General features: G+C 36.7%; 1 protein-coding gene across 15 annotated transcripts in view; it reads right to left on the reverse strand.

Annotated features, from left to right (window-relative positions):
- KIF21A (kinesin family member 21A) overlaps positions 1-22,456 on the reverse strand; it is a 155,356-nt gene that overhangs the window by 66,296 nt on the left and 66,604 nt on the right. For all 15 annotated transcript variants that reach the window (XM_063620142.1, XM_055247058.2, XM_063620139.1 and 12 more), the window contains exons 2-7: positions 10,188-10,410; positions 9,878-10,060; positions 8,044-8,193; positions 7,191-7,325; positions 6,511-6,678; positions 3,245-3,360 (exon numbers count right to left, since the gene is read on the reverse strand). In XM_063620142.1, coding sequence (XP_063476212.1) covers positions 3,245-3,360; positions 6,511-6,678; positions 7,191-7,325; positions 8,044-8,193; positions 9,878-10,060; positions 10,188-10,410 — 975 coding nt within the window. The remainder of the gene's footprint in view (positions 1-3,244; positions 3,361-6,510; positions 6,679-7,190; positions 7,326-8,043; positions 8,194-9,877; positions 10,061-10,187; positions 10,411-22,456) is intronic.

Consider the following 22,456-nt stretch of genomic DNA (forward strand, 5'->3'; position numbering starts at 1 on the left):
AAGCACTTTAGAAACTTCCACAACACTTGAACTTCCTGTAATCAATGACCTCCTCTCATTGAATATAGATCAGTTCAAGTGTTTTCAAACTCCCATGGTGAGTCGCAAATGGGGCAAGCTCTGTATGGTCATGCACAATATTAACCCACCACAAATTGGAAAGAAGGGAAGGACTCGCCTTTAACAAATATTTTGAGAAGTGCTGGGATCAAGGGCTTAAGAAGAATAGTGAAAGTCAGGAATTAGAGGAACTGGCAAGGATCAACTGTATAGGGAAAACGTCATATATTAAACAAAACCCAAAATATGTAAATTTCAAGAATGATTCTATTTATGAAAAACTCAAAGAAAATATTAAAGCTATTTATTTTAAAAGTTCACACAAAAACAATTCTGTTTTAAAGAGAACTATATCATTTAAATATTTTATTATATTGTATATATTTCTTACAAATTAAGTTATACTATACATCTTGAAGAAAATGTATCACAATGTTAGCAGTAGTTACTTCTAGGTATTAGAAATATGATTTTTTTTTTTTTTTGAGATGGAGTCTCACTCTGTCACCCAGACTGGAGTGCAGTGGCACAATCTCAGCTCACTGCAACCTCCACCTCCTGGGTTCAAGCAATTCTTCTGCCTCAGCCTCCCAAGTAGCTGGGACTACAGGTGCCCGCCACCATGCCCAGCTAATTTTTGTGTTTTTGTTAGTAGAAACAGGGTTTTGCCATGTTGGCCAGGCTGGTCTTGAACTTGTGACCTCAGGTGATCCGCCCACCTAGGCCTCAAAGTACTGGGATTACAGGTTTGAGCCGCTGTGCCCAGCTATAAATATAACTGATTTTTATTCATGCTTTATACTTTCCTGTATTTTCCAGAATTTTTGCCATAAACTGGTTACGATATTTATTAAACACTGTAAATGTAAAAAAGCCAGCTCGATTTTCTTAAAAGACACTAAATTATGCACATAAACATATGGAGCTTATTTTCAAAAATATCCTTGGTCTAATTTTTCTTTTAAGGTTAATTTGTATAAACTTCAAAAAATGAAGATATTTTGTTCTCCAAGGCTTACACAAAGTACAGTACTTTTGCGCTAGGAATGCAATCCTAAAATTTTAAGCAAAAATTGAGGCACATGAAGAAAGGAATTAGAAGGGGTCATCTCCTTTGAGGGGTTGCCACCCATTAAGGAAATGGGTGAGGAACATGAGACTATTTAGCTGTAGCCTAAAACTCAACAGAAATTCAAGACCCACAGTGAAAATATCTTATACCACTTACAAGGTAAGCAAACTTTCAAAAGTATTGAAGTTTTCAAGAGTTAAACTTGTAAGGGGAAGACATATATCATCTCTGCTTTGTTTTATAGTTAAGAAATAAATACAGGAGAAAGCTACAATTTAGAAAACCTGAAAAAATTTACACTTGGCTGAAAAAATGAAAATTTTTATTCTGTTATAATAAGACCCCTCTTGATACTGAAGATCAAACTGAAAATATGGAACACAAGAAATACATGATAGTGGAAGGAAAACTGCATCCATACATAGGACGTGTTGGAAGAGACATGAGTTAAGACAAATGCTAATAGTACATAAAAGGAAGAAACATAAAAATGACAATGTTATATTGTACAAAACAGAACTTTCTCTTTTTTTTTTTGAGACGGAGTCTCGGGCTGGAATGCAGTGGCACGATCTCCACTTACTGCAAGCTCCGCCTCCCGGGTTCACGCCATTCTCCTGCCTCAGCCTCCCGAGTAGCTGGAAGTACAGGTGCCCACCACCACGCCCGTCTAATTTTTTTGTATTTTTAGTGGAGACAGGGTTTCACCGTGTTAGCCAGGACGGTCTTGATCTCCTGACCTCATGATCTGCCCTCCTTGGCCTCCCAAGCTGCTGGGATTACAGGCATGAGCCACCGCACCTGGCCAAAACAGAACTTTATTTCTAAACCAAATGGGTTATAAACTTAAAAGGATTTAATATTATCCAAAATTATTTGGATAATAGTTGTTGATACGGTTTGGATCTGTGCCCTCGCACAAATCTCATGTCAAATTGTAATCCCCAATGTTGGAGGTGGGGCCTTGGTGGGAGATGATTAGATGTTGGGGGCAAATTTCCCTCTTGGAACTGTTCTCATGATAGAGTTCTCGGGGGATCTGGTTGTTTAAAAGTGTGTGGCACCTCCCTCTCCTTCCTCCTGCTCCAGCCCTGTAAAGTGCTCACTCCCCCTTTGCCTTCCCTCATGACTGTAAGTTTCCTGTGGCCTCACTAGAAGCCAAGCAGCTGCCAGAATCATGCTTCCTGTAGAGCCTACAGAACTGTGAGACAATTAAACCTCTTTTCTGTATAAATTACCCAGTCTCAGGTATTTATGGCAGTGCAAGAACGAACTAACACAGTTGTTCAAAAAGAAACCTTGGTAGTTTAAATACTAGATTTGTTGTATAGCATCTAATAATCTTTTCAGTAAATATGATGTTACACTATTGCAAACACTGTAAAATAAATTCACTGTGGTTGTTAGTAATTTGTTGAATTGTGCTATGATTGAATTTAAATGCCAAAAATGTTTCCATTTGTAAAGTCAACATGTTTACAGAGGGGAATACACTACCATAAAAAAAAAAAAAGCTGAAAAAACATATCAGAATGATGCAAGGTATGAGAAAGCAAGAATGTCAGTGATATTGGCAAAGTTAATAACCAGCCAACACTCTGTATTTCATTCAGTGGACATCAAGAAGATTTTTCCACATATAAAAAAAATTTGAATTTTTAGAAGACTTTGTAAAAAAGAAAGTACCAATAATATTTAAATTATTTTGTAATTACTTAGGAAACAGTATTTACTTTTTCAACAAAATTTTATTAGGTATATACTCTGTGCTAAGTACTTAAAACAGAAGCTATGATAAGAGAGAAAGTACACATACTATTGACTTCATATACAAGCTAAGTGACCTTGATTGAATTATTTAACCTCTCTAGATTTCATTTCCCTTATCTAGAAAATAGAATAATAATACCTACACCTCAAGGGATGCTAGAAGGATTATGTGAAATAACATACAAAATTATTCACACATTTGAGATCCTTAACAGTATAAGGATTAGCTCCTCATCCTATTAGTTTGCTTTATAATAAAAGTAGTTCTTATAAATCATCTTGCAAGCTTACTTAATAATGAATAATCAAAAGTCTGAGTAGAGGATAATCATCTATGCATACCTATTACCCCCGAGGGAATCCTGTAGTAGTCTTGTTAGCTTGGAATCTCTATAGGGGACATGTGTGGCCCTCTTGCTCTTGTCTCCCAAAGCACTTATTACATTGCCAAGTGCCAACTAAAAGAAAAAGAAAGACAGCAAAATGATACAAATTTACTAATTATAACAATTTTAAATAAAGAAAGCTTACAGAGAATAATATAGAGACATAATATAATTAAGAATATTTGTGTTTAGTTTTGTTTTACATTTGTAACCAACGCCACTGAAAATTTAGTACATATATATTAGTACTACATATAATACCATATGTATATATTAGTACTATAGTACTAATAGTACTAATTCTTTGAAATAGAAATAAGATTGACAACTTTAGTTATCCCTAGAATTATCAGAGCATCAAGTTACGTCCCCAGAAAATTGTCCATTCATGTTACACATTCTTCTCCTCAACTCAATGAAAAAATAAAATGTTTAGTTAGTTTAACAGTTTGATGCAAATTTTCGTTTTGCAATACAGTTCCCACGGGGAAAGAAAACCTTCTTTAATCACAACAAAAAAAATCAGTATTATTTCTCTGAACGAGGTATTCCTATGCAAGTATATCTATCCTTAGAAATACAGTAAGATGGGCTGGATGCGGTGTCTTACTCCTATAATCCCAGCACTTTGGGAGGCCAAGGCGGGGGAATCACCTGAGGTCAGGAGTTTGAGACCAACCTGACCAACATGGGGAAACCCCATCTCTACTGAAAACACAAAAATCAGCTAAGCGTGGTGGTGTGTGCCTGTAGTCCCAGCTACTTGGGAGGTTGAGGCAGGAGAATAGCTTGAACCTGGGAGGTGGAAGTTGCAGTGAGCTGGGATTGCACCATTGCATTCCAGCCTGGGCAACAGAGTGAGACCCCGCCTCAAAATAAATAAATAAATAAATTGAATAAATAAATAAATAAATACAATAATATATGTGTTAGCATCCAATTATTTAAAAACTAGTCAAATTACAGAACTCTGTAGTCACTCCTCCTGCCACCCTGCTGTTTTTCCTACTGTCACTGAATTATCACCTGCAAGATAAACATTATCCAAAATGTTGTTCACACTAGCCATCAGTAATGCAAACATCTATAACCATGACTTTGTTAGGAAAAATAGATCATGCAGGGAGTGGCAACAGGATCACGCTTTTTCATCATTCCCCCTTTCCAGAGCGGCTACTGTCATAAGCAATGGTAATACTGAAACTCTACTAGATATGTCTCAACATGCTTCAAGAGCCTAAAGAGGAAAACAAGGCAATGGCTTTTGTCTTTTCCTGACAACATAAATGTAAATACCACCATGATTACATCTCCTAAGAAACTCAAAACAATACAAAAAGTTCAGAATCCAGGCATGCCGTTTTACACAACATTCACCCACATGTTGGACCGTCAAGATGAGTATTGAAGTTGGAAGGTCTGGCTCTCTCTAATCAGCCTTGGTTGATAATTTTCCCATAGAAGGGTCATAATCATATAGGAGCAAATACTGGGGGGTGATTAATGGGAGGAAAGCAGACACCATACACTCTGAAACTGCCTTTGCAAAATTCATATCAGTGAGAAAAGTATGACAGTGAGGGAGATCTGACCTAATCCACTCCATCTTGCCTTTAATCTCTAAACTGCCCTTGTTCATTCCTATGCTGAGCTAACTAAAGGAGGAATTTATAGTTTAAAGAATTTTGAAAAGATGATAACAACCTTTTCCTGAAACAAACCTTCTTCTTCCCTGGGGACCAGCATGCCTTTGTAAAACTAACAAATTAGCCACAAGATTATTAGAAATTATGATTTAAGAGTCATGAAGCCTGAGGCCACGAGATTCCTAACCTCCCCAATTGCTCCTATGGATAAGATCACTATTGTAAAACCTAAGATTGGTGTTTGGATATTTTTTCAGACCCTGCATTCTGATGCACCAGCTGGCACCATGCAGACTGGTAATCTGGCTCAAGCAGTTCTGTAATCCCACCCAGGAACAGAAGACAGCAAGAACCCACTTAGACCCCATATGATTTCACCTCCACTCTCCACTCCCTTAGCCCCCTCATTCACCAAATTACACTTTAAAAACCGCAGTCTCTGAATTTTTGGAGAGACTAATTTGAGTAATAAAACTTCAGTCTTCTATTTAGCTGGCTCTGTGTGCATTAAACTTTTTCTCTATTGCAATTCTCCTGTCTTGATAAATCAGCTCTATCTGGGCAGCGGGCACAAAGAACCCCTTGGGTGGTTACAACTCTGATGCTATTGGTGTCACAGAAATTTAGAGATGTCATTACATTTGTGCAGGTACAAATATCCAGTTTTGTAATGAAGATAATAAGAACAAATTTAATACACAAAACTTTGCTCTAAAATATTTCCTTCCATGTAATGAAGCTTTATGCTAACTAAATCACAAGCAGTTTTCCAATCAAAATGTCACTAGGTAGCATGGTATTAAAGTTAGTTCTTAATATAATCAAGAAAAATTATCATTTTGAAACAATCATTACTAAAAAAAATTACGATTTCCAAAGTCAATAAAATGACTGTCACAAAATGTTATCAAAAGGCTACTTTGAAGGTCTTCACCCATGAAATAACTTAATATTAAATTTTGGGCCAAGTGCAGTGGCTCGCGACTGTAATCCCAGCACTTTGGGAGGCTGAGGTGAGTGAATCACATGAGCCCAGAAGTTTGAGACTAGCCTGGGCAATGTGGCAAAACCCCATCTCTACAAAAAATACAAAAATTATCCGGATGTGGTGGCGCTCGCCTGTGGTCCCAGCTTCTATGAAGTGGGAAGATCAATTGAGCCCATGAGGTCAAGGCTGCAGTGAGCCATGATTGCACCACTGTACTCCACAGTGGGTGACAGAGTGAGACCCTGTTTTAAAAAAAAAAAGATAAAAATAAATAAATAAATTGATTTTGACAGTATATTGTTAAATGTGGAAAGAATTTTTCAAATAATTTGTATATCTAATTTTCTGCACATATAAATTTTAGTACAACTAAATTTATACAAATGAAGAAAATCTGTAATATATAAAAAAGAAAAAAGCCTACAACATGAGGAGATTGGAGATTCAGTGCATTACTAATAACTGTTCTATAATTTTCATTTCTGAGTCCAGTGTCTGAAGGATTTCATATGGATATTATAAATTACAAAAGACAAAAGGACAATGGAAAAGCTCTGATATATTCTCAGCACAAAGCCTTAATCTTACAAGTCCACAGTTGATAGAAATGCCTTCTTTTGCCCTCTCGCCTGTAGCTCCAGTACGCTTCAGTCTTTCTGATCCTGCGAGATCAACAAAATGGAACTTTGCAGTCAGGGTTTCAAATTCATTCATCTGTGCTGATTCAGAAATAATTTTATTATCAGTTGCATTGTCCTGAAATTAAGAAAAATAATTGAAAATATTTTATTAATGTAACATTAAATATCCTCCTAACCTACCTTGCACTTATCCCATGTACACATATAGGCACAACCAAAGAAACAGGCATAAAGCCAACTAAATTCAAAAATGTCTGCTGGCAATTAGAAATTTAAAGTCAGAAAAAGCCTGGATGGTCAGAACTCAACTATTATCAACTGAGGCTTTGCTTATGCTAATGAAGGGAAACCTACAGCATATAATCCTCAAAAGCAAAGGGTCTCAGGTGATGACAGCTAACAACATATGGCCACAGCATGCTTTTTGGTTTTTCAGACATATATACAATTTTTTATTTCAAAATCTTACATGGCTGACCAGCTTCAACTTAAGTAGGATCAGAAGAGGAAATTAGAAAAAGGAATGACTAAATGAACTGAATTTGGCTCATATATATTCTCACAGAATTCATGTGTTTTTAGGGAGATAGAAATTGAAAGTTTAAGAAATTAGAATTAATAACTCACAGCATCTATTTGGGGACACACTCTGGTTTGACACACATGAATGGTAAAAATGGCATGTGAACGAGAGCTCTGAACATTCATCTGGGTACTGGCAGTTGTCCGGGATAACGCACCCAACTTCAAACACTGCATCATCTGAAAAAGGGGAAGAAACAAAGGACTTTACTTGAACAATAAACAAGATACTATATAATCCAAAGTCTGAGGTAATGGCTAAAACCCACCATGTTAGGGGATACAAAAGATGTGGAATTTCACATTATTAGTTTAGTTACAGGCACTTTTTGAGATGGACTTCTCAGTATAATAGTGTATTTTTTTTAAATAGAAGAAAACACTGAGATTCCATTGTTTGCCATTAGCTGACATTTGCAGCTTCCATTTCAAAACTGTTATAGTAGAATACTTTGGTACAAACTGGGCAATAACTTGAATTATTCAGGCTCTTCTCTATATTCCGTTAAAATTATTTTTTGTAATTTTTCTCAACAATCTCCCTCTAGGAGCCACGATACAGTTCTATATAGGCTAAAGCAAAAAGTAGAAAAGGATTGTGGTCTCATTCTTCACCATCAATTGTCTAACCCTCTTTCTCTAGCTATGAATGAAAACTATTCATAAATTGCCTTAGATTCTTTTGATGCTATGACAAATATGCTGACTTTATAATAATCCTGATATTTTTATACTAATATTCTGATTTTTAAAATGTGAGGAAAGAAGACCAGATCTTAATTCCATGTCATGCTTCAGAATATAAATTTCATATCTTGATCTTAAGCAGACTATCAGCAAAGCTCACTATTTAAATAAAGTCAACCATGCTCTGTTTTAACTACAATATAAATATTACCTCTGATTCTGTATTCACAGTACGTGTTGTAACGCCCACAGTATAAATTCCTCCAGTTGAATCTTCATGAATTCTTATATTTGATTTTTTACTTTTTGCATCAATATCACGAGTGGTATCAAATAAGTCAAGGACCTCTTCATTATAGAGCTATCAAAAAAAATTAGAAATCTAATTTTAGCAGAAATTGTCTGGGTAGTTGTCATAACAACACATTACATAATGATTCCTTCATACAGATTTTTAAAGTATTTCAAAATGACATATTTTTTCAAAATAACACATAAAAACGAATGAGGCTATTATTATAACAGTTATAAGTAAATGCCAGATTTATTTACAAAAGTAAAAACAGTAAGTGACTTAATCATGACTAATGGGTTGAGGACTAGCTAAAATGATCTACTTTGCAAGAGATAATCAAATATTTACAAATACAAGCAAACCCTAGAAACATGTGCCAAATGTAGACAAATCTTAAGCTTCAGAATATTTAAAGAATTTTTACTACTTGAGCTAAAAACATATTTCCTATTTCCCTGAAACCTTTCTTAACGTGTTGAAAAATTAACACTTAGCATGTTTGCAAGGTCAGCAACAATATTAGTGTTCCTGTATCAATAGTGTCTGAAAAAACCCAGATACTTCCTTAGAAGAGAATACACACACCTATTTTTCTATCAATAAGTTTTAAAGTTACAATGCCTAACAACATTTTGGAGGGTGAAAGGGAAGATGGAATAACACTGTTTCTTTTCTTTTTCTACCATCATTTACTTTCCTTAGGAATACATAGTTATATTCTCTTTGGTTTTTACTAAATAAGAATATCCATTAAGACCAGCAGTAAAAAAAAAAAAGAAACTGATATTAATTTTTCTATGTTGTGCTACATAATGCTGAGGAAAATGTTTCATCAATGATGAAAACAACTAGCTCATGGATCAGGTAATTTAGACTAAATTCTCTTTGCACCAAGAACCTAGAATTATGCCACTGTCCACCAAAGTTCAATATTGCTCAAATCCTAGATGACCTCTTAGTGTTACTTTCCTTCTACTATGCTAGACAGCCTAAATTAATCCAAATCCACCACAACCTTTGGACATTATACCAAAACATCTGTCTACCTATGCAAAGATAACAATTTCTTCAGCCAGATAAGTGCTACAACCTCAGACCTATTATTTCTCACATACTTCCCCTACTTTTGGCCTTAGTCATTAAGTTCCCACCACTTTGTAAGCCTGTCTAAATTACAACAGTAATTAACCTTTATCTATTGATAAAAATAAGTTCCTGGCTGGGCTCATACCTGTAACCCCAGCACTTTGGGAGGCAGAGGCGAGTGAATAGCTTGAGGCCAGGAGTTCGAGACCAGCCTGGGCAACATGTCGAAACCCCATCTCTACTAAAATTACAAAAAATTAGCCAGGTGTGGTGGTGTATGCCTGTAGTCCCAGGTACTCAGGAGGCTGGGGCACAAGAATCACTTGAACCCAGGAGGCAGGGGCTGCAATGAGCCAAAATGGTGCCATTACACTCCAACCTGGGTGACAGAATGAGACTCTATCTCCAAAAAAAAGGGGGTGGTTCTTAAATAAACAATATTAATTGTTCTTTTATCCTATGGATATTGGTCAAGTGTTTATAATCTTAAACTCAAACATCACTTACTACAAGTAAGGAAAACTATCTAATGTTAATTTACTCAAACAACATTTATTGAGTACTATCTTCAAAGCACTGTACTTGAAGCCAACAGTATAAAATCATAAACACGATCTATAAGAACAAAATTTAAAATAAATTAATGCCAAAATTGGGTTATTACCTCTAAGAATTGGGCATTCACTTTAAAATCTGGAGGAGGAAGCCCATTTTTAATTGCTATGTGTTTTTTTTCTTCAATACTCTTAAAAAGGTGTTTAACAGCTCGAGAAATAATACCCTGTTCTTCCTCAACAATGTTAACATCAAATCCTGTTCCCATTGTGTATGTTTTACCAGCTCCAGTCTAAACAAAAGAACAGAGAAAGATTAGTGTTCAACCTTAATATAACCTTAAGAAACAAAAATGAAAGCGCAACTGAATTAACATTTCTGAAAAGTTTCAACTCCTATGAAAATAATATGACACTTACTTGTCCATAAGCAAAAACTGTAGCATTGTATCCTTCAAAGCAACCTTCAATTAGTTTTTCTATACATTGAATGTAGATCTGCTCTTGCTGGGAGTCAATGTCAAATACATAGTCAAAAGTAAAAGCCTTATCTTTCCCTAGGAAGACCTGAGGCTCTCCTGGTGTGACAGATGTACAAATATGGCATCCTTCAATCTTCTCTTTGGCAAGCTGTGGTCTTATTCTGTGAGAAATAATCAGAAAAGAAAAAAATATAATAAATGGCAAAAAAACCTCAAAAAATAGGACTTAAAAACTCTTGGCCAAATCTTTTTTAAAACTCTCATGTAATTACCTAATGCTTATTCAGTTGAAAAGTTTAAATAAATTGAATTATAATGAATCAATTTCAGTATATGAGATGACTTTCTTAATCCCAATGAGTTACTTAACAATCTCCCAAAATCATGAACAAAGTAAAATCCATCTTAAAATTAGATACTTATCCAAGTGGATACTTTTCCTCTACTCTGTAAGAGGTAGACACTCAGTCCAATAAATTCTGCTGCCAAAATGCTATTTGCTATTATTATTGTTTTAGATTTTTTTCTCTGTATTTCCAGTGATGATAGTATGGAAAAATAAAAAAGCAAGGACATTTATTTATCTTAATGTCTTGATGCCCTTGACTCGTCTTTTTTGCTAACTCTTCACCAGTGGTTTCTGAACCTATTTGACCATTATGTTCTATCAGCGTAACATATTAAGCCTATTCCCACAATATATATGTATATATATATTCATTTATAAATAATATTCATGTTCTACTATATAGATTTGTCATATATTGAAATACTGTCATCTCTCAGTATCCATGAAAGATTGGTTTCACAACTCCCCATGGATACCAAAATCCACAGATGTTCAAGTCCTTGACATAAAATTATGTAGTATTTGCATATAACTTACACACTTATTCTCCTGTATACTTTAAATCATCTCCAGATCACTTATAATACCTAATACAATGTTAATAATATGTAAATAGTTGTTATACTGCATTATTTAGAGAATAATAAGAAAAGAAAGTCTGTACATATCTAGTACAGATGTAAAAATCCATTATTTTTTCTGAATATTTTCAATCCACAGTCAGTTGAATCTATGGTTGTGGAACCCCTGAATATGGAGAGTCGACTGTGTATACAAAAGCAGAATTTTAAAAAGAAATAAATTAAAAATAAATATAAGTGAAAGTTCTAATATCTTCTCTCCAAAACTTAGTGAATTATTATGAGTTGCCTTTCCTCCACTTGGAAGACCACTGTACTACACACACCCCACATCCTCACACATCCACTTGAATCCAACACCATCCTACCTGTCTTCTCTCTCAAATTTCAAAACCTATTTCCAAAGAAGAAAAGTAAATATGAAGATATGTTCATAACAGAACAAACCAAAGTACAGTCCTATTCTACAGGCTCTATAAACAGGACAGACTATTCTGGAATATACACCACCCACTTACTGTACCAAAGTTTTTAAAGAGATTCCCTACTTGCCATGTAGAAAGAGAAGCAGTTTAAGGAAGAAAGGCAAGACAACCACAGATGAAAAATATAAAATGAGGCCAGGCACAGTGACACGCCTGTAATCCCAGGACTTTGGGAGGCCGATAGCTTGAGGTCAGGAGTTTCAGACCAGCCTGGCCAACATGGTGAAACCCAGTCTCTGCTAAAAATACAAAAGTTAGCCCAAAATGGTGGTGCCGCCTGTAATCCCAGCTACTCGAGAGGCAGAGGCAGGAGAATCGCTTGAACCCAGGAGGTGAAGGTTGCAGTGAGCCAAGACAGCACCACTGCACTCCAGCCTGGGCGACAGAGTGAGTGAGAATCCGTCTCAAAAAAAAAAAAAAAAAAGAGAGAAAAATATAAAATGATAAAGACAGGTCAAGGAACAGATTTTAAAGGAATCTGGTCTCATAGCCTTATTTTCTGAAATTTAAAAAAAAAAAAATCTCAGGTCAATAGAGGTAAAATAGAGGTAAAACAAGTTCATCTATTTATTAGAGACAAAGCCAAGCCCAAGTCCAGATCCCCTAAGTCTAACTCTTTCCAGTTCATTAAAATAAAAGGTCAACAAGAAGAACAGGAATGACAATAGACAGAAAGGATTGAATTTCTGCAAACCTGGTTTTCTAAAATAGAATTTTGTATGCCTCAAAAACATCTCATGTAAATAATATGTCAAGTAAAGAATATGCAACTATTTTTTCTCCTCTATGGTACTGGTATTTTTCTTTAATAAAGTCTTCAGCTTTGTTTGCTGTAATGGAATGTACTAGTCAATGTGGAGCTGTCCAGGTAATGAGGCAAGAGCAATGGAATGGCCAGTAGCAGACCTGAGTTTTACTACTTGTCACTCCATAGGTATCATGTGGTCTTCTCTCAGAGCACCAGCTTCCTCAACTGTGGAGGAAAACTATAATTTCCAAGATTCCTTTTAGATCTAATACTACTTAACTGTAGATACTGTATTATAGAAAAGGGAAAGATGGAAATCACATTGTGTACTGTAATACGTATTAAATGATATTATAACAAACAAAGAATTTGTTGTAATTTCTTGTAGCTATGCACATAGACAATAAAAACAGCCATGGTAGTAGCAGCTTTGGCTTTCTGGTTCCACATAACCTAGATGAGTGGTGTTTCTCTAAATTAATAATTTTTTGTTTCCAAACTCCTCTTCTCCCACCACATTACATTTCACTACAGCAACAGCCCCAATCCTCTTTAGGAAAAATCACCATCTTGATTGTTGCCACGCCAGAAATAGAAGAGTCAGAAACAACCTCAATTCCATGTCAATTCCTCCCTCTCCCCTATTCCACCTATCTAATCTAAGAGCTATTCTCTCTGAAATACTTCAGCCTGCCAAGTTATTTCCTCCCCCATCAACACCACCCAAATGAAGGCCATCATTACCTCTTACTTAGAATATTGCAAAAGTCTTCTAACCAGTCTTCCTGTGTCAACTCTTGCCCTCACCAACCTGTTCCACACACTGTAATATGAGTAATTTGTAAAACAGGAAGTTGGTGAGCTCACTACCCTGCATAAAACCCTTCAGTGCACCTCTAAATCCCTCTGCTTTGCCATGCTACATCTTTGCATTAAAGGATTTTCACTAGTAGCCGTGGTGATGGTTTATTTTAAGCAGTTTCACTACCAGCTATGCTCTCTCTTGTTTCTATGCCTCCAATTTACATTATTCCCTTTTCCTAGACACTCTTCTCCACCCTTTCCATTCCCAACTCCTTTACCTGCCTGAACATTTTTGTTTCAATATCACTTGTTTTGGGAGCTCACACAAACTCCGCATTTCAACATGAAGTCCTGTCTGCGCTCAGGCTGTTCTCTCTCCTGAAAGCTACCTCATTAACTCCAAGTCTCTGCTTTTTCTACCAGCTTTACGGCTGCTATACTACTCTTGAAACTTAACAAATCCCACGTAATAAAAAAGATAAAAATAATAAACACAACACTCTAATGAAAACGAGTACTGGGCTACTACTTAATATCAGTGTGCTATTAATTTTAGGTAAATGATTATAACCATAGGCTAACTTATTTGGCTATTAAGATACTTTAAATTTCATTTCAACATAACAAAGAAAAACTAGGTGCCATTTGAACTGCAGATATGATAGCCAATTTTAGAACGCTAATGTCACTCAGAATGTCTTTAACTTATTCTCTTAACCTCTACTCATCTGGTTATTATTCCTGCTAATGGCAAGGAGGATTCTGTTTGAAGCATGGATGATGCCCAATTTCATCCATTTGCATGGGTGGAGGAGAGAGAGTGGTTTTAAAAGCCAACAAGATGGGTGAAAACTTTTCCACTGGATCCAAGCAATGGCAATTTTCCAGCAGGTCTGAGAAAGTCACACCTAGGAGGGGATGGTGTCCCACACATGCAGATTAATTGGAAGCTGACTATACTTCAAAGACTAGAGATAGGTTCATCTTTTTAATTCCTCTTGAAAAATTAGTATTTTTAAATCTCCAAATCCCTAAATTAATACTCAAGTCAATAATTCTCATAGGAACACCCAACCCAAGCCAATTCACCTGCTTTATAATTGATGAGTTTGAAACCTAGCTACAAACCTCAATTTCAAAACTATTACTTGAGGTTCTATATAGATAAAATATACCTATCCTTCTGTAAAAGAGAAAATTAGAAATATAACATTTACAACTTTGGATATTTTGAAATATCTTCTTTCTCAGTATTTTTATGTAAAAAATAAGATCATTAAACACATGCACCTAATCCCAACACTAAGAAATCATCAGTATTAATGTTTGGATTAACTAATGTTAATCAAACTGACTAACACTAAGAAATAACAAAGCCAAGTAGATTTTTAAAAATGTATTATTCTACAACTAGATGTATTTAAAACTGCTTCTTAAAGACAATTATGGACAAAAATTGAATTATTATTTCTCCATTAGCAAATGATTCTTTGAAGATGGAGAATATATCTTATTCATTCCTAAAGCAAAGTAATCCACAAACGTTTACTGACTTACCCCTATAAACTACACTAGGTAAAAAAAAGAGTATTTTAATGCAAGATATATGATAATTACAACAATATAACATCACTTTACTCTGTCACTGGAAACTCGTTCTTGAACAAGCATTTAACCATGCTACATCTCTGTTTTCTAATCTATAAGGAGCCTGGCTTTACTAATTCCAAGTTTAAATTCTATTTTAATTAATCCTTCAAGAAAAACAAACCAAAGTTTCCCTATGCTGGCTTTTAAAAGGTTGAAATAAACTACTTTTTTTCCCCTGCCATACACTATCCACCAGTACTTCTTATTGTTTGTTCCTTATTTCTTCATGATTCCTATTGTATAACAAATGCTGCTGTGGACATAGGGCAAGGGACTACTTCATTTATGAAAACATTATCATGGGCTCATTGCTGTGGAAGAAACTAGTGAAGATTAGGGGAGATTCTGAGACTAAATTCAGGCAACGTCTTAAAAGTGGGCCCTGCCTTCTGTTCTTTGCCTTTGTAATAACCGAAACTGGTTTTAGCGATTGAATATATTTAAATAAGCCAAGAGGACATGTTTTGAGATGTCCTAAATAAAACAAAAATTTTAAAATAAAGTATTTTGGGGGAAAGGCTTATACTTGCTACCTTTTCAACTAGAGTTTTAGTCATGAAACTTAGCAAAACTGAGTTTATACATTAGTTCTGTCACATACTGCTATTAAGAGGCAATTCACCACAACCTTAGAGTTCCTGCACAGTCTTGCTGGGTATGCCAAGAATGCAAGATCCAGGCTGCTCTTTTCATGGATCATTTCTCAAGGTTGTGTTGGGAAGAAGCAAACTTTATGGATAAGGTAATGTCTTCATGACAGACCTGGCTTGCTTCTGCTTACTATAAAAGTGGTTAATCCATAAGCTCAGCGTTTCTCAATGCCCACCTGCTTGCACAGCACCCATATAATAGGTGCATCAGCACTACCCCCAATGGACTGAGAGGGAACAGAGCACCAGGTCAAATCAACATGAAGCTCACATTACTTATTGTACCATAAGTAATAAAAGTCCTAGTCTCCAATCGGGAGTTTTGTGTCTTCTGTCACTATTTATGATACAGTAATGGGTTAGCTTGTTAGCCTGTAAATGGAGTGAAAACTCAGTCCCTTCATAGGCCTTAATAATACATACTAGCTGTGACCTTTGGCAAGTCACTCTCTCAGCCTTGATTTCCTTATCTATAAAATATCTGTTAAATATTATAATATTATTGCCATATCCACATGATAGCATCTCACACAAATGAGATAATATATGACAGTCAGAGCCTACATAGCTATAAAGTGTTGTTACAACACCACCTGAAAATTCTCTAAGTCATTTCCCTCATGAGGCACCCTAACATCTCAGCTTGGGCCTTCCAATGTGTTAAAGAATGCATGATTTACTCTTTGGCTCCCCAAACTGTTGCTGTATTTTTTAAATTACCCTTTGGATACCTTGAGTCCCAAAGAAAATTAAATATAAAACCCCTACATCATCAATAGAAGTGTAATACAACAATTAACATTCCCGCATACATGTATGCATATACTTACAGATATACATACATCCACTGTTATGCAAAGATAATAAAGCTGGATATCTTTACACCTCCATTCATAAAAGTCATAATCCCAAAATTAGCCTTTTCATAGTAATAAATAATCAAGTCCCAATCATCCTTCTACTTTTATCAGTATAGGGTACAATAGGAGCCAAAATAAGAATTCTTATAATTTAATATTATTATCATTTTTTATAGACATGTAACCAGTAAGGAAATTTCATTGAGAAAGGAATAGAACTAAGGTCCTAAGTAACAAGTCTGTTTAAAGCTGGGAATTAAATTGTTATGGTACAATTTGTCCTTATACTGAATTAAACTGAATTAAATGCTAGTGACTAGAATGTTGACAAATGAGCTACTGAAGGAATGCTGACCTAAGAAAAATAAATAAGTCTATGCTATGATAGTTTACAACTTCCTATAACTTATGTGTGCAGGAACCCATACTTTTTTTTCAAAATTATAAGACTAGCACCAACAACACTCAATCCAATGATGCAAACGATCAAACTTAAATTTTTTTTTTTTTTTTTTTTGAGACAGAGTCTTGCTGTCGCCCAGGTTGGAGTGCAGTGGCGCGATCTTGGCTCACTGCAGGCTCCGCCCCCTGGGGTTCACGCCATTCTCCTGCCTCAGCCTCCCCAAACTTACATTTTTAAATGCATGTGGTTTTTGTGGTACTTTTCAGACTCTCTCTTACACTACCACCCCTTCTATTCCTCTGTTCCCCATTTTATTAAAAACATCGCAAGGGATAAGCCTTTCTTTTGCTCATTTATTGGTCAAGTTATTTCTCCCTACAAATAGAAGAGGAATAACATACAACATGTCTTCCTTTTTGCCACTAGCCATTGCTGATTTGTTGTCCTGTTAGAAAGTACTATTGTCCTTAATCAATGGTTTCATACATGTGATAAATTTTTCCATTACCTAAATGTCTTTGTAAACTGTCTCTCCTCTTTTGCTTGAGTTATTCTGATCTCATCCCCACAAGATTGTGGCAGTTCTCCAATTTATTCAATAATCTGACCTGATTCCCACTTTGTGTAGTTGTTTTACTTACACTTATCTGTAACTAGCCCACTCGACACCTTGGTAACACCTTTGTTCTTCCTAGAGAACACCAATAAATCTATCCTCTGTACAGGTCTTCTGCCTTTCTTTATCTCATTTGTTGGTGTTTTGGATGATCATTATGATGGATGCTACTTACGGGTGTTCAGTTTCATTTCTTGATGTTAATTATTTCTTACTAAATTCCTTCCTTCCATTTCTCCAAAATTAGGACAGCTATCATTTTGTCATCACAACTGAGCCACTGGGGTTTCTGGTCCCTTTTTAAATCCTCCTCTAGTTCATTCCAGTTAGTAGATACCACATTAAGGAAGCATCTGCCCTACTTTAACTCTCCACCTTCTGTTCTAGAAAAGAGTTTCTGACACACCATCAGAACTTGTTAGGCCATTTGTGGGCTTGCTGAATTGTTTCCTAAGAGATCGGGCACTGCATAAATAATGAGTAACTCAAGTCCATAAAAAGAAATTCCTCTCCCTCAAATGGATCTTTAATTACAATGATGGGTGATGAGAAGAAAGGTATTTCTTCAAGACATTTAAGAAAGAAACACACCTCAGTAACTCCATTAAAGAGATTATTAATTGAGTGAAAAGCCTAAAGACAATAAAGCACAGTAATGTGTTCCAGGGACTAGCGAGTACACACTTTTACGAATGACAAAGATGAAGAAAAGAACCTGTTTTTAATCCATTAATGATAAACGGCTGTTAAAAGCAATCCAGAAATTTTATCCTAATCTATATAATTAGCTCTGTATTCTACCGTCTCATCTCTGTGTGGTCCACTGGACTCATAAACTTTATGAAGTTTATTCTTAATAAACAGATATTCATAAACATACATATTTTCAATTAAAATCCCTAATATACATAGCATACATAGCTAATGCTTCTGGCTGCAATTCTAGACTACACTACTCAGTCTCTGGGTTACAACATCCCTTGGAAAAATAAAAATTTATTTCCCTCAAGTCCAGTTCTGTAGTGGCTAATCAGAAAAAGAGAGCAGGAAAAATAGGATGATAAGCTATTGTGCCATCTTCCTCTGACTTCCACTCTAGCGTCTCCTACCTTTTATCCCACGGTTCATCTAAGGACACAGAACACTGATAAAAGTTCTCCCAATTGAGGAAACCAGTATCATTCACAGGGGGGTAACATTGTGCCACTCTATCAGTTGAATAGCAGATGTTCAAAGAACTACATTGAAATAATGCACATGGGCTGACAAAATAAAGAAAAAAATAGTCAAATTCTGGATTTTTATAAAAGTCCAATCCTATGCATCACCGTAATTAATTCTTCTGGAAACTCCGGAGCTTTTTTAGCCTTTCTCCCGGAAATAGAAAGCCTCTACTCCCACAAAACTGAGGGAGTGAGGGAAGGGAGTACTCTAAATGACAACAGGAACCATCTGCCTATTTTCCAAAGTGCTCATAAAATTTCTGTTGATGCTGGTGGCTGTATGTGGTGGCCTATTGATAACCCAAGGGCCACAGAAAATTTCATTTCGTCAACAGTGTCCTGTGGAGCACCTACTAAATGTCAAACAGTGTGTAAGGCAAAAAATGTTTTAAATAAAAACAAAAACTTGAGGAGTGTAACCATGGTCAGAGGTAGGGGAACGATAAGTAAATTAAACATACAGTCAATGAAATATTGTACACAAAGGATAAATGGAATAAAGATTAGCCAGAGGGTAATGGGGAAGGAACAGGAAAAACTGCATACAGGAAACTATATTTGACCTGGGTTTTTGGAGGGTGATTAAAATTTTCGAGACCTAGAAGGGAGAAAAAGTCAGTTCGGGGAAAACAAGTCAAAACTTCTTGAGGTGCATTTGTTCCCTAGTTATGACACAGTCCTTAGGGGCACTAGCATTAAAGTTGTTAGAATTGGCCGGGTGTGGTGACTCATGCCTGTAATCCCAGCACTTTGGGAGGCTGAGGCAGGCGGATCACAAGGCCAGGAGTTCGAGACCAGCCTGGCCAATATGGTGAAACCCCATCTCTACTAAAAATACAAAAATTACCCGGGCATAGTGGTGGGCACCTGTAGTCCCAGCTACTCGGGACAATCGCTTGAGAATTGCTTGAACCTAGGAGGCAGAGGTTGCAGTGAGCCGAGATCGTGCCACTGCACTCCTGCCTGAGCAAAAAAGCAGGACTCTGTCTCAAAAAAAGAAAAACCCTGTTAGAATTTAGGGAAGTTTTGTGAATGTTATGACACCACCTAATTAGGCATACCAGCTAACACATTATCCTCTAAAATGAACACTCACTCTGGTCTCTGCATGATGAAAGATGCTACCAAAAGGCTCACAAAAGGCATACTAGAGATCTCTGCCAAATATTTCTTAGTTTCTTCCTTCTGATTGATCCTTCACCCATCTTCAACTTACCTTGTACCCTGGGAGACTGATGTTCATGGGTGTCAAAAATGGGCTCCCTTTCCCTCAGGCTTCCAATAAAGCTCAGCAACGGGAGGTATCAGTAGGACATTAAGGGGAGGAGAGGAATGAGGTCAGAATGTTTACTGTCCTGATTCCTTCCCTGCCAGGTCCCATTGGTGGGCTCTGTCTCTCTCCCAAAGGCCACAGTTCCTATTAGGCAGCCACTTCTTACACCATAGCCAGTGGTATAGTAGTCCACCTTCTGTTACTAACACCAGAGCACTGCCTCATCTCGTGTCGCCTCCCTTGAGGCTGCCTCTTCTCCCCCAAACTCTCCTAAATTATGTTGTTTCGATATATCATCTGTTTCCTATCGAGATCCTGATCTAATCAGGGTTAGTCTCAGGAAATGGTAACAACACTTTTTTTTTTTTTTTTTAAGAGACGGAGTCTCCTTCTGTTGCCCAGGCTGGAGTGCAGTGGCGCTATCTCCGCTCACTGCAACCTCCGCCTCCTGGGTTCAGGCAATTCTCCTGCCTCAGCCTCCTGAGTAGCTGGGATTACAGGAGCACGCCGCCATGCCCGGCTAATTTTTTCGTATTTTAGTAGAGACAGGGTTTCACCGTGTTGCCCAGGCTGGTCTCGAACTCCTGTGCTCAGGCAATCTGCCCGCCTCAGCCTCCCAAAATACTCGGATTACAGGCGTGAGCCACCGCCCCCAGCCTAACAACGCTTCTTTAAAGCACTACCACTGTGTCATCAATCCTTTCACTCCCATTCCTGAAGTCAATATTGACCTAGAATATAGGTCCCTACAATTCTCCAGCCTTTCACAAACAAGCCATTAACCCAGTCTCTTTCTTGGATACAGCGGGAGTTTTCAGTAGATTTTGGTTGTTAAATATGTAATAAATGATAATACAAAGTTTATAAAGTATCATCTTTGTTGGTCAATCGAATGACTTTTATAAATTCTTAAAATAAAAAAGGTTTAATTAACACTTCAGTTTCATTTTTAAAACTGAAAAGGAAACTGAGTGTGGTGGCTCGAGCCTGTAGTCCCAGCTACTCAGGAGGCTGGAGAGGAGAGGACCGCTTGAGCCCAGAAGTTTGAAGCTAGCTTGGGCAACATGCTGAGATTCCGTATTTTATAAAAAAGAAAAGAAAGAAGAAAGAAGAAAGAAAGAAGAAAGGAAGGAAGGAAGGAAGGAAGGAAGGAAGGAAGGAAGGAAGGAAGGAAGGAAGGAAGGAAGGAAGGTTAAAGGAAGGGCAGGAGAAAATTCAAGAAAGGAGGAGTAAAAGGGAAAATGTAATCTCAGAATAAAAGTAATAACTAGGTGATATTTCAACTCTCATTCTCAGATTAGTTTCTAGCACCTTCTATTTTTTTCTTATTACATTCGTATGCCAATTATATACAGAATTTTCAAAACTCTCCTGTAAAGTTCTTTCTAAATGTACATACGTTCTTTGGGGAAAGGGAAGGGTCTCATTCTACTCTTCATAATAGTATATGTTTTATTAAAACTATTTCATGGCTGGGCGTGGTGGCTCACGCCTGTAATCCCAGCACTTTGAGAGGCCAAGGGGGGTGGATCACGAGGTCAGGAGATCGAGACCATCCTGGCTAACATGGTGAAACCCCGTCTCTACTAAAAAAATGCAAGAAAATTGGCTGGGCGTGGTGGCAGGAGCCTGTAGTCTCAGCTACTCGGGAGGCTGAAGCAGGAGAATGGCGTGAACCCAGGAGGCAGAGCTTGCAGTGAGCAAGATCAAGCCACTGCACTCCAGCCTGGGCAACTGAGACTCTGTCTCAAAAAAAAAAAAAAACTATTTCATTATGAGGAAAGCTAGCATTCTGACTCTATAATGATAGTAATACATCCTTGATCCCAGATGTATATTATTTTTGTTTACAGTCACTCTGGGAAGGAAAAAAAGACTTGTTATTTCATCTTGCTTCCTAGAAATCAAAATAACATTTAAAAAATATGGATGATATTGTGCAGATTAAGAATCTGGTCGTAAAGTAACAAACATGTTATTGATACCAATTTTTACCATCAAGGAAAAAAATTCCTACCACAAACATTAAAATAAGCCATAATTCTGTCATCTCCCAATAACCACAAGTGACAGCTCAAAGCCAAGACATCAGACTATAAGAAACACTTTATTTTTGTAAGGAAAATGTGGTAGGCAGAATTTGAAGATGATCCCCAATGATCCACACCCACATACAATTCCTGCCCCATAAGTGTGGTGGAACCTGTAAGTATGAGGAGATACCACCTCCAATTTAGTTACTAACCAGTTAGAGTTAATCAAAGGGAAATCATCCTGGGTGGGCCTGATCTAATTAGGCAAGTGAGTCTTTTAAAGAAGGTGAAGCATGAGACACATTTCTACTGGACTGCAAGAAGAAAGCAAATAGTTATGTTGTGAACTACTTACAGAGAACACTATGTTTAAGAGCTGGGTACAATGAGACAATAGCAAGCAAGAAAATGGGGACCTCAGTCATATAAGCACAAGAAACTGAATTCCACCCAACGCAGCAACCATCTTTTAAAATTATGTATTTGGAGATTGTTTCAATTAATAGATGTCTGGCCTTGTCAACCAACTTTG

The sequence above is a fragment of the Symphalangus syndactylus genome, chromosome 17 (assembly GCF_028878055.3).
Source record: "Symphalangus syndactylus isolate Jambi chromosome 17, NHGRI_mSymSyn1-v2.1_pri, whole genome shotgun sequence".
Classification (NCBI taxonomy): Eukaryota; Metazoa; Chordata; class Mammalia; order Primates; family Hylobatidae; genus Symphalangus; species Symphalangus syndactylus.